General features: G+C 49.9%; 1 protein-coding gene across 3 annotated transcripts in view; it reads right to left on the bottom strand.

Annotated features, from left to right (window-relative positions):
* Positions 1–16,318, bottom strand: part of STRN3 (striatin 3) — a 1,674,795-nt gene that overhangs the window by 1,235,273 nt on the left and 423,204 nt on the right. For all 3 annotated transcript variants that reach the window (XM_069638486.1, XM_069638489.1, XM_069638488.1), the window contains exon 4: positions 14,917–14,998. In XM_069638486.1, the coding sequence (XP_069494587.1) occupies positions 14,917–14,998 (82 nt within the window). The remainder of the gene's footprint in view (positions 1–14,916; positions 14,999–16,318) is intronic.

Below are 16,318 nucleotides of genomic sequence, written 5' to 3'. Positions count from 1 at the left end.
TCCACAGGCTGAGCCAGGGCCGCCGCGACTGTCTCGATAGAGGCCTTGGCCGGATGGATCAAGGCTTTCACCACCTTAAGTGCGCTCACCGCCTTCTCCTTGGGGGGGGGGAGGGTCACCACCTCGCTCCCCCTCCGATGGGGCCTTCGAGCACGACCGGGGTCTCTCCAGGAGCTTCGCCGGGTGCTCGGCCTTCCTCTTACCCGAGCCAGAGCGTTGGCTTGTGGTTGATGGCGCCGGGGAGGATGCGCCCTGCCTGGCGCCCGTAGAGCCCCACCGTTCGGCGCTCCCGGTGCCAGCGGACTCGCAGTGCTTGGCCTTCTGTTGGACCCCCGTCGCTGGGGCGCCCTCAAAGGTCTTAGAAGACCGCTCAGATTTCTTCTTCTCGCCAGACAGGCTCTTCCCTTCCAGCCAGTTGGCGAGACGCAGATGGCGGTCCTTCATGGTCCGCTCCGACATATTGCCGCAAAACGTACAGTCCTTCTCCAGTTGCGTCTTGTCCTCATGCAGGCAGTAAAGGCAAAGGGAGTGTTCGTCCTCCTTAAAGACATTCTGAAGCTGCCATCCAGGGCAGACACTGAACAGCTTTCCGGGCGTCGAGCTTCCCTTCTACTGGGCCATGCTCGAAAAGGGCCTGAGAAACTTCTGGAGTCCTCCAAAAGCGTGGCTCGACGAAATCTTCACTCTTGAGGGGCGTAGAAGAATCCGACACGGGTCCCCGTTGATCGGATAAAGAAACGGTGGAGCTTGAGGCTCTTTTGACCGAAAGAGAGAACATTTTCCTAAGAAAAAGCACGAAAAAAGCACGAACGCACGAGAGCAATAGCACGAGGATCCCAACACTTGAACGTGCGGTAAAAATCTGAAGATGGCTGCCAGGGGCGGGGCTTAGGGAGATGGCAGTCATTGGCTGCGGTCAGTATGACGCAGAGATCAGTGATTGGTTACTACTACGAAAGACAGATCAGAAACAAAACTGATACTGATTTTTCTTTACCGAGGATTCCCAGACTGACGGGGAATATTCATGAGCATGTGAATCCATGCCAGACCCCGTGCTGGAGAAGTAGGAGTATGCCTCTTCGCATTACTCCAAAGTTAAGAATGTAGCAAAGCAATACATAAACTGCTGGGACTAAGTCTGGAAAAGCGAAGATGGGAATTCAGCTTAGTTACATATGGTATTGTAGCACTTCAGAGGTATCACTATTCCCTGCTCTACCAGGGCATCCACAGCAGACCACAGGGCAAGGGCAGAAAAGAGTAAAAACCTCTCTTCCCAAACTGCCGCTACAGCTCCATCTAGCAAGGTGCAGGAAATAAAACTGCTGTTCTTCCAGGCATCAACCCGGGCCACATTCATTTGGGCCCTAAATGCTGCTCTCTGTACGCAGGTCTATTCAGCAAAGCGCAATACTACTCAGGGAGTGATGAGAACTAATTCCTCAGGATCAATCTGGATTCAAACCCAGGAAGCATAGCAAACATGTGAAGGCTTTATCAGGTCACTAATCATACAAACTTTGGGGAGATTTCGCAGTGGCCGTTTCCGATGCTTTGAAAGCCTTTAATTCTGTTGGAAAGGTGAAAAAGCCGGTACACCCCATTTCGGCGACGGGATGTTTTGGCGCGCCAGTACATGCATATGCTCTATGGCATATGGGTTCTCGGTGCCTTATGTACGTGCTGCAGCTTCTCTCAGAAATGCTCCGCTTTGCGACTGGTATGTTCTTCAAGAGCTGCATATAGTTTTGCTTGCTCCCTTTGCTAGCATTGTCGGGGCTCTGGGCTGTGTTGAGCCGAGTCCCCAATTTGGCACATGGAATTCATGAGGTGCAACCCAGCGGATTAGACACCCGCCGCTTGTTGGGTTGGAAAATATGCATTTTGAGTTTGACAGGTGGCTCCAATTCGGTTGTAAGGCGCCCTCCACCCTCTTCTCACAGTGTCTGGTGTCACTTTTTGTACCGCATAGTGTCTGATGTCACTTTTGTTTGTATTCGGGTGCACTCCTAGGAAATGCCACCCAACAACGAACCTACTGGCAAGAAGGTCCTCCGATCTAGCTGCTCTGTAATGCCGCTGCATGCGGCTGCAGGACATTTCGGTGCGGCCAGTTCTGCGCGGGCTGCCGCGCCAAACCGGCTCCTGCTTCGAACCGGCCGCGCCAAACCGGCTCCTGCTTCGAACCGGCCGCGCCAAAATGTCCTGCTCCGGAAAAAGCAGGCTGTCTTGGAACAGATACATTTTGGGACCATGTAGAAGTTTATGGATAAAGTTGCTCTACACCAGTCTTCAATACAATACAGACTGGGCCAGTCATATCTAATGAAAAGAAGTTGGAGTAAGGCGCCTGTCAGGATTGTCCTCCATCGACATAGCTTTTTGCTAAAGCAATTGAACCACTGGTATGTCATCTTAGAAATGCCTTTATCCGAAACAGCATTGAAATAATTGAAGAAAACATGTGGTATCCTATTCTGCCACTTGATGAATATGCAAGATCCGCTTACAACACTGACTATTGTATTATTTCAAGGCTCAATATTAATTGTGGCAAGTCCTGTATAATCCCATTCGGAATATGAGGGGGGGGGGGGGTCTTCAAACGCATCTCCAGATATTTTGGTGAGGGATCATGAGAGTCAGTCCAAAACATCTGGAGATTACAAGGTTGCAGACCCCTACCCTAGTGGCAGGGAAAATGGGCTCTGTGAGAAACCTGAGGGTATCCTCACACCTACACCACTTAATTTAATAATAATAGGCCATCGCTTTTGGATCCTGACCCCGAGGGTGGAAAAGCAAGGGAGGACCACCTGGGTAGAGGATCCTTGGGGATGAGATGTCCTCAGGTGAGACTCCGCATTTCCCTTTCAAGAAGAATCTATCGCAGAGGCAGGAATGGGATATTGCTATCCCCATCCCACTAACCAAGAATAAGCCAGGCGATATTACCAATCTGTAAAAACCAGGACGAGGGTGGAAGAGAGGGGTTAAGGGAGAGGTAGGTGAGACATGGTATCCCCTTTTCCTATTGAAGACCAACCTAACCCTCCCCTAACCTTTATAGGATACTTTGAAAGCTCTCCCCTCATTTCCACACATTTTACCTCAGACAGTACTGGGAAGAGGAGACTGCGATGAACACTAAAAAATACTAATTTCACCCCTCTAGTACTGGGACGAGGAAGATGCCTGTAGAGTACTTTGAAGGTCAGGCAAGCCCAATTTAAAGTCCACACCTGCAACCTGTCAAGTGGTTGCAATTGTATAAAGGGAGACCTAGGGAGGAGCGAAGGGAGAAACTGGGAGGCCTGCGTGGGATTGACTGATATTTTATTTCTATCGTGCTCGTACACAAGTGTTTCAGAGCGCTAAAAGAGGGGGAGAGGCCAGCAGTGGACCAATATTGTAAGGAGGCAGCTGTGGTGGGACCAGCGAGGACGCCAGGACGCCAGCCGATGTCCCAGAAGACCTGTAAAGCCCACGGTGAGTCGGAAATTTGGCTGCCACATGTGTGGGAGAAAGCAGTTGTAGCTGCAAGCAAGTGAGAAGGAGGAGAGGACGATGTATGCATCTTGACAGGAAAGCAGAGCTGTGGCGTGTGCCAAGAAGCACTGGGAGTGCGTGCAGGCCTTGCAGAGACGGGCCCGCTCGCCTGTGAAGCAGAATAGAAGCCGCGCAGCTGCTGGAGGATGATAACCGAGTACCAGTGAATGGAAGGAAATGTCACTAAGCCAGGGGCGCGCTAGGGGCTGCGCATGAATACCGAAGTGCTGTATGACATGTATTGAATCCAGAACTGAATGAAAACTTGAAGCAAAGATAAATCATGCACATTGAGTACCGAACTGAACTTGAAACAAAGCAAAATTATACACATTGAATATCGTATTGATGAAACTTCATGGGCAAAGCTAAGAGTTGATAAAAGCTATAAGGACAAGGGCCCATTAAAAAAAAAAAAGTAAGTAAAATAAAGCAAGTGTGAAAAAGTGCGACAAAGTTAGGGAATACATAAGGCTGCCTCGAAGGGAACTTTATGAATGGATACAGCGTGGCAAGGCCAAAGACTGGAATGAGATGTGTGCCAGATAATGGCAAGCAAAAAGGCTAACCAGGAGAAACCAGAAGAGTGATGCTACACAGAGCCAAGAGACTGAAAAAAAGAAGCTAAGTGAATGTGAATCTGTACACAGTGGCAAGTACAGAAGATAATACTAGTTACTCACCGTAGTGACTAACGTACTCTTACTCCATAGTCTCCTTTCCTCCATCCTGCATGGGTGTCCCTCGATAGGGACGGGAGACGGAACCCTTTTCACCAGAAAATCCCTCTTCCTTTAAATTTATAGGCATGTTGGGGGGGGGCGGGGCCCTGGGAGCATGCGCTCGCCTGACTCCGCCCACTGGCACCACTTCCCAGTCCCCATTGACGTGTCGCCAATATTTAACATTGCCTAATGACACCAGTATTATTAGGGGAGGATGGTGGGACGTATGGAAGAAAGGGACTAACCATTAAGTATTTTAGTCACTACGGTGCGTAACTAGTTATAACTCTTACATCCCGTCCCCTTTCCTCCATACTGCATGGCCGATTACAAGCAAATGTAGCCGGAGGGTGGAGAAGAGACCCTCCTTAAGCAAATAGGTTCCGAAGAACCGCCTGTCCCAAGGCCGTGTCTGACTTGGAGCCGGCGTCCAAATAGTAATGCTTACAGAAAGGCAAAGGGGGAGGGGACACAGGTGGTCACCCTGCTGATTACCTGCCGTTGGAATGCAGTGGCCTTGGTTCTGACAGCGTGGGCGTGCATGTTCGATAGCTGCGGCTTGTGCTGCCCCCCCCCCCCCCGTAGGCCTCCTTGATGGGCGCAACCATCCACCATGCAACAGAGGCATTGGATGATTGATACCCGGGCCTGGATTTCCCCCAAAGATGACGAACAGTGCGTTCAACTTGAGGAACCCCTTGGTCCTGTCCAGATTTTCATAGCGCGTCTGACATCCAGACAGTGCAAGACTGAGCCTCGTCCTTGGGGACAGCAAAAAACCTATGTAAGACCATTTCCTCGTTTCGATGGAAAGCGGAGGGACCTTGGGTAGGAACGCAGGGTGAGTCTGCAGGACCACCTTATCCCTGTGAAAAGTGGTATAGGGTTCTGAGGCCCCCAGAGCCTGGATCTCGCTGACTGCGAGTGGAGAGGAGGCCCACCAACAAAGCTGTTTTAATGGTGGGCTGCCTGATGTCCGCGGACGCCACTGGCTCGAAGGGTTTGTGCGCTGAGGCCCCCAACACCACATTGGGGTCCTGCATGGGGTGTGGCTTCTTGATGGGTGGGAAGAGCCAGGACAGGCCTGCCAAATGTTTGACTATCGGGTTGGAAGAGGAAAAGACCTCCTCCTCCTCCTCGTCCTCCTCCTCCTCTGAAATTCTGTAAGCCCCTATGGCTGACAGATAGGTGCGACATGTGTCCACCTGTACGCCTGAGTGCGCAAGGTGTGCCAAGGAGACTATATGATTCAGCGTGCAGAGTCCACCCAATGAGCAAACCTAGTCCATTTACTCTTGTATTGGCTCAATGTAGCCTTGCTCCAGGCGCCCTGAATGATCACCAGGTTAGCCTGTGATAGGCTCAGGTGCCTGAGGGTGACCTGCTCAGGAACCACGCTGTGAGCGCCAACTTCGGCAGCATTGGAAGGTGAATGGGTAGTCTGTCCATGAGGCTGAGCAGTTCGGAGAACCATGGTCTCGCCAGCCACCATGGAGCTATCAGAATGATGCTGAGGTGACAAGATTCCTTTATCATGCGGATTACCCTGTGAACCAGGGGTGTAGGCGGAAAGCCATAGGCTGTCATGCCATCCCACTGTATCTAATTAATCGCCCAGGGAGCTGGGGCCCTGCACCTGCCAGGACGCGAACTGATTGCACTTCCTGTTCTTCCAAGAGGCATACAGATGCACCTGAGGGTGCCCCCACCTGCTGAACGCCTCCAGCAGCACCTGGATGTTCAATTGCCATTCGTAATGGTCTGCTCTCAGTCTGCTGAGCCTCTCCGATTCCAAGTTGGCTTCCCCTGGGAGGTGGACGGTTATGAGGTAAATGTTCTCTAGGGCCCATTCCCACATGTTGACTGCAAGGCTACACAGTGGGAGGGGGAGACCTGGTACCCCTGTGCTTGTTGACATAGTGCATGCCCCCAATGAGCAGAAGGAACGCTCTGAAAGCTAGTCAGATGGCCCTCAGCTCCAGCCAGTTGATATGCGACTCCTGCCAGGTCCAAACTCATTGGATGCTGTGGCTGTCCAGAGTCGCCCCCCAGCCTTCCAGGCAGGAGTCCGTAGTGATGGTAACCTGCAGCCCGGCAGCCGGAAGGGCTTGCCCGTCCGCAGGTTGCAGTCCCTGGACCACCATGTGAGGTCTGAGTGGGGAGAGAGGTATATGCTGACCAACTCCGCTTGGGAGCCATTCTGATTATGAGGCTACGAAGTGCAGCTGTAAACAACTCATTCGGAGCCTTGTGTGTGGCACGGCCAGCAGGACCGCTGCCGCGATACACAATAGGTCTTGGTACCACCAGGCTGAGGTCACTGCTAGGGTAAGGAAGTGAGTACTGGCTCTCTTGATGGCCGTAATCTTGTCCTGCGAGGGAAAGACCCTCTCAGAGCTCGTATCCCAGATGAGGCCCAGGAAGGTGAAGCTCTGCGTGGGCTGCAGCTGTGACTTCTTGAGGTTGATAGTAAAGCCCAGGTCGTGGAGTGTGCTCATAAGTGCAGAGGAAGTGTGGATAACCCCTTCCGGAGATCTCACACTGACAAGCCAGTCGCCCAGATACGGATATAAAGGGTGGCCATGGGCCCTGAGGAGGGCTGCCACTGCATTCATGATCTTGTAAATACCCTGGGTGCTGAGTTGAGGCCAAAGGGTAGCACTTTGTATTGGAAATGTCAGCCCATGATCCTGAAGCGCAGGAAGGAGCGATGTGGCTAACAAATAGGGACATGTAGATAAGCGTCCTTCAAATCCAGGGAGCACATCCAGTCTCCCTTGTCTAGTATCTCCGCTATGTGTGCTGGAGTAACCATCTTGGATTTCGGGAGAGGGAGAGAGATATTGAGGGTGGAGCGGTCCAACACACCTTTCAGGCCAAACTGGTTATTTTGTGTGGCGAAAATCCTGGAATAGAAGCGCAATCCTCTCTGGGAGGCTGGGACTTCTTCCACTGCCTGGCTCTAGACAAGCAACCAAATCTACGCAAACAGAGTTGCATACCAATCTGTGGGAGTGGAGGAGAGGGATGAACCGGTAGGCAGTGTCCCGAGGATACAATCGGGAGGATCCAGGGGTCCAAAAAGTTCTGGCACCAAAATGGCATGTGAAATGCAAGCCTGCCCCCTCACCGGAGACACGTGGACCGAAGGGATGAGTCATACTTTCTCTCCTTCTGAGGGTGCTGCGGAGGGGGTTGGGGAGGGCTGGAAATAGCCCTTGGCCCCCGACTCACCTTTTGTTTGCGGCGGTGCTGACTCGGCAAGCAGTAAGGCTGCCTCAACCTCCGCTCCTGGAACCCCTGGAACTTGCTGAACGACCGCTCGTTGTCAGAGCATTGATGCGACTGGGTGTACGCCTTGGACGTGACCTTTGTTAGGATAAAGACCTAGCATTTTGCGAGCTGTTCTTTTTATCCAATTCCTAGTCTGTGGTAGAGTGAAAGAGGTCACTACCCTCGAATGGAAGGTCCAATATGCGTTCCTGGACCTCAGGGTTAAACGTATTAGCCTGAAGCCAGGCCGTCCTTCTCATGTCCCTGGAGATGCATATATGGCCCGGCCAGAGGTATTGATGTGGGCCACGGTGGACTCCATCATGTCCTGCGCTACCAGCTTGGATTCTCCTAGACCCGCCTTAAACCATGCTTGGCTCTGCACCAGAAATTCTAGAAGGAAGTCTGCTATTTCCCCGCCTAAGCCTCTGGTTAATGGCTGCCAGCATGGCATCCACATTGGATTGACGCAGGTGCAGCAGGGCGTTTGAGTACAGCTTCTTCCCGTATGCCTCCAAGATATTCTCCTTGGAGAGCCGAGGATGAGGATGAGGTGGCCGAGGATGACTGAGGATTAGAGTAAAGTGACGCTGCAGCGATCACCGAAGAGTGCGGTTGAGGCTGAGCCGATAGTAAGAGTGGATCCCCCTCCATCTGTCTATACTTGGCATTGAGGTGCTGATTGACAAGTCGGAGGGAGGGTTATGGGTTGTAGGGTGAGGGCTTCTGCCAAGACCCCCTCCTCAGGCTACTCGACCTCAGGTTGTGCAAGGCCCAACTATTCAGCCAAACCTGCAAGCCGGTCGTGGAAGGCCTTTGCTGACTATGGCGTGTCAGGGACCTCCTCGCCTGTGTCCACCAGAGTGTCCAGCTGGTCCGGAGCGGGAGGAGTGCTGGGTGCCTTGGGCTGCGGTGTGGCGACCAGAGGTGTGGAACCACCTGTACTGTGGGAGGCAGGGGAGCCGGAATCTAAGGAGCCAGCGGGGGCTGCGCTGGGGCCTGTGGCGCGGGAGGAATGATTATGGGCGCCAGTGGAGTGACTGGAGGGAGCAAGTCCCTGACTGCATCCCGCAGGATGACCGCCCCCCTCTCCCATCTGGGGGTTCGCATCAGAGCCAGGAACCTTTCGAAGAACTCGTCTTCGGAAGCTGAAGAGGTGCTAGGTGATATTGAGGGAGTGGCTGGGGCTTCTGGGGCCAGAGCACACTGTCTAGATTGCAGGGTAACCTTCCCAGCGCTGTTGAAGGATAAATTGAAGGCCACGTACCTGGTTGACACCAGTCCCCACCTTGAAACTCGTTCTCCCGCCTGCTCTGTTCCTAGGAATGGCATCGGACAAGCGGCCATGTTGTCTGGCATGGTGGCCATTTTGTTTAGCTGCATGCCAGTCGTGGTGCTTGGCTCCCTGGGCCTGGCGTCCTCCAACACTCTTGGCGGTGGAGCATGAGGCCTACCCTGCACCTCAGGCAGGGGGCCTGGAACGCATATTGCCCTCGGCAGTGTCGCCAGTACTGCTGCGTGCAGGCGCCCCCTCTGACATTAGGCCGGTGCTAGGGCGTTGCCCCTTGGGTGAACACCCAATAAAAACCTTGCGGTCCCTCAGCACTGCTTCCGGAAGGATCTGATGATCCTTCGGCCGTGAGACCGGTAGCTGGACTAGCCTCTGTGCGTGTGCTGGTGTGAGAACCCGAGAGGTTCCTCCCGCTCTAGTGTTTCCTTGGGAAGGAGTCGCGCTTATGGAGTGCAATAGAAAATAGAGGCCCTCACTTTGGCCTCTATCTGTCTGACGAAGTCCTTCAAGTCCTCTGGAGGCGACCTTTCGAAGAGCTCCCTCTACCTAGCTAGTCTGTTCTTCCGTGTGCGTGGAGTCAGTGCGTTGAACGTGGTGCAATCTTCCCAGCCGTGGTCGGGGTCAAGGCAGCGGAGTCAAAGATCGTGGGGGTCGAATGTAGGAAAGAGCCCCTCGCAGGCTGGACACCTGCAGAAGCCCGCTTAAGTCAACATGCGGCGGGGAGGAGCTTGACGCCAGAAGACCAAGTACCTGAATGACAAAAAGAAGAAAAAAAAAGATTGAAAAAGTATCTGGGGAAGAGCGCGTGGTATTCATGGCCAAAGCCAAACCCAGGAGCTCTGGAGAAATCAGCCCAATCCAGTCGATGTGGAAAAGGGGACTGTTGAGTAGCGCCAGTGGGAAGAGTCAGGCGAGTGCATGCTCCCAGGGCCGCACCCACGCACGCCTCTAAATTTAAAGCAGAAGGTTTTTCTGGTGAAAAAGGTTCCCTCTGCAGTCCCTAGCGAGGGACGCTCTTGCAGTATAGAGGAAAGGGGATGGGACTTAAGGGTACCTGTGTGGGCTGAATAGCCATGGGTTCCGGTTTGCGCGGCTTCTGATGGGTGCACTGTGTGATCTGACAACTGCGCGTAGACCAGGGAGCCCGAATTGTGAAAGTCAAAGACATTGTGAAATAAAACAAGGAGAAGCACTGTAAGTGAACCGGTGATACAACCCAGAAGGACAGTCAGGTTGTCCTAGCGTTGTGTTGAAATTTGAAAGACTGAAACCTGTACCAGTTTAATCGATTTTTTATATTGCGCTCTTACACGTGTTTCAGAGCGCGACAATGCAAGGAAGGGGTACAAGGGAGAAACAAAACAACGATCTTACTGGGCCCAGTGACATTGAGAACATGCAAGTGCATGGGAGAGGGGAAAAGGGGAGATGTGCAAAGAAAGGGGGAGCAGTGGAAAGTGCAGAGCAAAGGAAAACAGATAAATAGTAAATAATAATTAACAAGCACAAACAGTGGAAGTGCAGCCTACAGGTGGCAAGTGCTGGTTAAAGGCAACAGACAGTGCAGAAAGAAAAAAAAAGGGGGAGCGGGGGGGGTGGTGGGAGGGGGTAGAACTCATTACAGATCCAGGCCCCAGTGCAAGGGATTGCCCGAAGGAGCGGGTCGGTGGCAGGTACCTGGGCTCAGAAATCAGAAGGTAGGCAGGTGCATGGTGCCAGGAGAGCAGATCAGTAGGGGAGAGAGAAGGGGTGAAGGAAGAAGCAAAAAGGAATGTTTTGGGGTGCTTCCGGAACCGGAGATGGTTTTCCTCAAGTTTCAAAGTGGCAGGGAAACTGTTCCAGAGGGAAGCCCCAGCTGATGACCAAGATCTACCCCCAGCTTGTTTCTTTGAAAAACGACTGACCCGGAGGGAGTTCGAGGTAGAGGAGCGAAGAGCTTGAGAGGAAAGGTATTTACAAAAGGGACAGCTGAAGGTATTTTGGACCCATGCCCCAGAGAGCCTTGTGGACAAAGCAAAGGATTTTGAATTTAATCCTTGGAGCCACTGGGAGCCAGTGAAGAGATTTCAGGGCAGGAGAGATACAATCCCAGGGCTTTAGGCCAAGGACAAGTCTTGCAGTCCTATTCTGGATAAGTTGCAAAGGGCGGGGAGTAGAAGGAAGATTTAGAAAGAGGCTGTTACAGTAGTCCAACCTAGAAAGAACCAGGGCTTGAGAGACAATGAGCTTCTGGGGGAAGGAGAGGAAAAGCAGAATACCTCGGAGGAGGGGCAGAAGAAAGTTTGACTTTTTAGAGACATCAGAGATGTGGGCAGCGAAGGAAAGAGTGCAGTCAAAGACGACCCTGGTGTTCGTCGCCTCGCAGGTAGGGGTAGGAGGGCCAAGGGAGGCCGGGCAGAGAGTGAATGAAAAGGAGGGTGAAGGAGTGCCGATGAGTAGTATCTGAGTTTTGCTGGCGTTCAGGCAGAGATCATTGGCAACAGACCAATCCTGAATGGCAGATCAGCAATCGGAGATGAGAAAAGGAGAGGAGGTGGCCGAGGGAAGCCTGAAAATGAGTTGAGTGTCATCAGCATAGCACTGGAAACGAGAGCAGAAAATGTCGATGCGAGAGTTGCCAGGTATTGGACGAAAAACCAGGGGGAGAGGCTAGACCCCTGGGGAACACCACAGGTAGAGAGGGAGAGCGATGAAACAAAGGACCCAAGTTGGACCTGGGAGGGTCGATCAGAGGAAAGAGGTTAGCCAGGCCACAGCCTTATCGGTGATGCCCAGGTAGGCAAGGAGACAGAGAAGGATGGTATGGATTGACTGTCGAAGGGAGAAGAAATCAAGTAGAATGAAGACAGACGGGATGTTAAGAGTCAAGGTTGGCAAGCAAATCCTCAGATGTTCAGGAGAGCAGTTTCTGTGCTTCTGGGAGCTCTAAAGCCAAATTGATGGTCGTGGAGACAACCAACAGAATCAGAGTGAAGTTAAGCTCGAGATGGCAAGCTTTTCTAAGAGTTTGCCTAGAAAGCGAGTGATGGAGATTGGGCAATAGTTAGCCGGGCAGGAAGGGGCTCCCGTTTTCTTTTTTTTTTTTTTTTTTTTTTTTAAAGAAGAGGGTGCACAAGGGATTGCTTTAGGCGGGAAAGGAAGGCTCCTGGGGCAAAGGAAAGGTTGCAGAAATTAGCCAGGGCAGGAGCGAGGTCAATATGGTCCTTGATTGTTTTGGAAGAGCAAGGGAAAACCTGTTTTGACGAGGTTTTCATAGATCAGACTTGTCTAGATACCTCGTCAGGGGTGAAAAGTGAGAAGAGGAGTAGGAGGGTTGGCTGTAGGAACACCAAGCTCATAGAAGGGGGGGCGTGCAGGGTGGATGAGAGGGTGGCTACGATATCCTGAGCTTTAGAGAGGAAGTGGGAGGCAAGGGTCATGCAAAGGGCGAGGGAAGCGGCAGGAGAGGTATTGACTGCAGTAGGGTTGGCCAGCTCCTTGCAGATTTTAAAGAGTTCGGCTGAGTTGTTAGATGCCGCAGAGACACTGCCTTGGATGTGGGCTCTCTTTTTGGTGTGGGTAGAGTGTCAGTACTGCCTTTGGAGCAGGCAACAGGCCAGTTTGTCAGAGGATGAACAAGAGGCCCTCCATTTCCTCTCAGCCCCTTAAGGGTAGCAAGGTTAGAGTCATACAAGAAATTGCATTTGGCTTTGGGCTTCAAGCAGATCCTCATGACAGGGGCAAGAGCATTAAGAGCATCTGAGATAGAGCAGAGGAACGTAGATAGGGCTGTGTCAGGATGTGAGTCAGTCTCTGGGGGAGGGGGAGAGAAGATCGCAGCAAAAGCTGCAACTGACACACGCTTCATGGGACAGATGTCCAAGAAGGTAGGTGGTAGTGTTGGGGTTGGCTTCGCTTGGGGGAATGGGAGCGAGAGATGGGAGGAGAGGGGTGAGTGATCGCTCCAGGGCAGAGGAGTGGTCAGAGGGATGACAGGGGGCAGTCAGAGGAGATCAAGACATCAAGTGTGTGCCCTGCAGAGTGAGTCAAGACAGAGGGGAGGATAGAAAGTAAGGGAATCGCAAAGGTCATGAAAGAGCACAGACAAGGGAGAGGCGAGATGGATGTTGAGGTCACCAAGGAAGAGGAGTTGAGTGGTCGAGGCCAGGAAGGGGGGCAGGGTGGAAGGGAGAGGTCCGTCCACTCAGAAAGGAAAGAGGTTGCTACGTTGATGTTTTGGAGACGGGAACCCTGAGACTTTATGAACTGCAAATGCTGTCTTGAGGATGGAGCCTCAAGACCACTTTTCTTTTTGTAATGTTTTATCTTGAATGTGGGAAAGGGAACGAGACTTTTGAGGACCATTCTTCTACTTGGAGAAGGGGAGCGGAAGAGAAAGTTAAGAGCTGTATGAAAGCTCAGAACTTTATGTTGATCATTTCCTTTATTATTGACATCCCTAACACATTGTTTAGCTTTAGTTGTGAGGGCAAGGATAGGTTTTGGACACAGACTGTTAGTTGAACTCTTTGACTCTGACATTACTTGATTTTTTTCAGGTAGGGAAATCCCACCTTAGCAGAGCAAGGTAGGCCTTCTGCCATCCTGACCATTTGATTTAATAAACCATTTTGTTTTGAACTTTGAATCGGATGTCTGTGCCTTGCTTCATGAGGCCCTTCACAGTTTCCAGACTTAGAACTGGGTTATAATGCAGCTCAATTGCAGTATGCGGCCCAACAGTTTGATGAGGGACCCCGAATAAAACCTTTCAGAGAGCAACACTGAATTTAAAGATTGTGAGCTTTCAGTGATGACCTAGAGCAATTTAGACTAAAATGTGCACGGATTAGTTTAGTCAAAGGATGAAATGTGGGTACCCCCTTTTTGTAAAGAAGGCTCCAATTCAGGGGTTCATGAACGTTTGAGATGTAACCCAGAAGATGCGATTTCTCCATTTGGAAGAAAGCGGGATGAAATACGATGGGTAACTTGGCGTCTAGGGAGGAGAGGCCCCTTTAAAGAATTAAAGGCAAAATGTGTACTTGCGCAGGGCAATTCAAGAGGAATTAAATAAGCTCCATGGCACACATTTCACCCTTAACACTTTGTCCAAATTTCAGAATAGCACCCGGTGAGATGTTTTACATGCCATGAACACTGGCCCACCCTTTATCCATCCGATTTACAACTGTCCAATAAAGTACACTTTTTGGGATAAATCGTCTGCAATAATTTCATGGATTACAGGAAAAGTGAAATTGAAAGGACTGTTGGCTTGTATTTTGGGCCTTACCAGCTTGATAAAGGGGAAAAAGTAATTAGCTGGTTCATGAATTGGGCTTTTATTTTGGCAAAGCAGAACATAACTCGTATGGAAATCGGGGAAGAATCCATCATGAGAGAAGCTTCGAACATGCGAACAGAGGGAAATGCGGTTTGGAATGCAGTATGTTATTACATGCATTGCAACTCCCTCCAGAGAGACGGCCTCCTCAAGAAGCAATATGTGTCCATTCTACATACAGAACTAGAGAGAGAAAGCAAAGCATGGGCATCCAACTGATGGTTGAGCCATAATGATTACGCTATTTATGATGGTTGGTGGAGTAATCCTCATGCTCACCTGCTTATAATGTGCAATATACTGTGGCAATAGTGGAGAAGGGGATTTCATTATTTTTAATATGGGAAACGTTGAGAGAAAAGTACAAAATAAAACATGAAAGATAAAATACTGACACTGACAAATGACTAAGTACAACCAATATAGCAAACAGCTAGCAAACAGAAGTGCTACACTGGCTATTTGATATCTACAAAATGAAAAGGACATAATTAAGAACATCTAAAACTCAAGATGGTTCTTGGCACTTAATTGAGCCCCCTTCACCAAGATTTCAGGAAAAAAAGATGAAGAAAAAAGGCCTATTGGTATGACTGACAAACTAAACTAGAAACAAAGCCATGGTGAGCATAGCTACAAAATCTGAAACAAAAATTACACAATAAAAACCTGACAGCCTACTGTTTATGATGCCCAGAACAGCAGTCTAGCGAAACCCCTCTACAGATAAATGCTCTTAAAATACTCACTGTCGCAGTAGCTGTCTGCCTTGTTTCCACGTCAGCTGACTATTTTGAGGTACAGTGGGAACCTCTGTTTCTTTGGTGTCTTCTGTAAAGCAAGCAAAACCAACATTCATTGATAGTCCTAAGCAAAGAAAAAAAGGTACTGTGCTACAGAATCACAACTGAATTTTTATAGATGCAATCCTAAAACAGAACTGGTGACTAACACACAAAAGTAACCGAGTGATTCCTCATATAAATCGGCAGACATAGCACATCCATTGCCAGGTCTCAACATTCAAAGACAAGTAACTTCTCACAGGAATAAAGACATGCATATTGTTTTTTTATGAATGGATATTTTTTGTTCAGTCTCTTACAGATAATATTGTCAGGGTAGAGGCACCAGTGCATGGACTCTGGTATAAAAAAAAAAAGAAAAAAAGAAAAAAAAAAAAGACCAAAAAGATTAAGAATTTGCCTGCAAATCAGAGACCCCATAGCAAATGTTCGGAAGTTTGGCATGTATGGCCAAAATTTAAAAACACATTTTTGCGTAACAATTAAAATCTGGTTGATACAGAACAAAACAGTTACTCACATTTTTAAACTAAGCAGGGTAAAAAGGTTGTGGAGGAATTGTGTGGGTTCAAAGTGATAAGCTTCCGAATAGTGCACGTGTACCTAACCAGCGAATGTTTTAAAGGAACACCATTGAATTCCAAAACACACCGTGCAATCTGGCGTTTACATAAATAATAAATATTTTGTGAAAGTCAAAGCATTTCATGCAAGATTATTCAAATGGCAATTTGAATTAGACATTACAGAAAACATGAGTTTGGGTAGAAGTTTGCCACTTCATAAACTTCAGAATGGAAATATGTAAAAGGTACATTAAAGTTTTATTCAAAGTTGGAGAAAATACATTTCTACATACTACTGAACACACCAGGTTGGATTTCTGCACATTTAAGGAACAGCATGGTGTACAAGACCGGAGCCCCTAGCCCCATCCAGTCAGACTGATTAATTCCCCTTAGGAAGACTGACATACACGGCCTCCAGCTTAATTTTATGACCCCCAAATAAGGTGAAGAAACCGTCATTCACGTCACAGTCTCTTGCAGTAATTCATCTACAGCTGAGCAAGCCTGACCCGATAATGAGATCATGTTTAATACAATCGTGATCTTATCTCTTACATAGAAGTGGGGGTCGGTTGTGCTGAAAGGATTCCTCTCTGCCCTTGTGTTCAGACATAGATTTGGGGGTAGATCCTTATCCTCTGCAAGTGCATCTGTCTGGAAGCGCCTACATACCTCTCCATCTTGAGCCGGACCTCCTTAAGTTCGGAAACTCAAGTCTCCCTCTCCTTCTCCAACCTCCTTTCTATTTGCTTTACCTCCTTCCTTCTCTTCCCCCA

Source organism: Ambystoma mexicanum, chromosome 14 (assembly GCF_040938575.1).
Source record: "Ambystoma mexicanum isolate Mex_15411 chromosome 14, UKY_AmexF1_1, whole genome shotgun sequence".
Classification (NCBI taxonomy): Eukaryota; Metazoa; Chordata; class Amphibia; order Caudata; family Ambystomatidae; genus Ambystoma; species Ambystoma mexicanum.
Note: the sequence above shows the minus strand (reverse complement) of the source record. Positions and strands in the feature narration are given on the sequence as shown.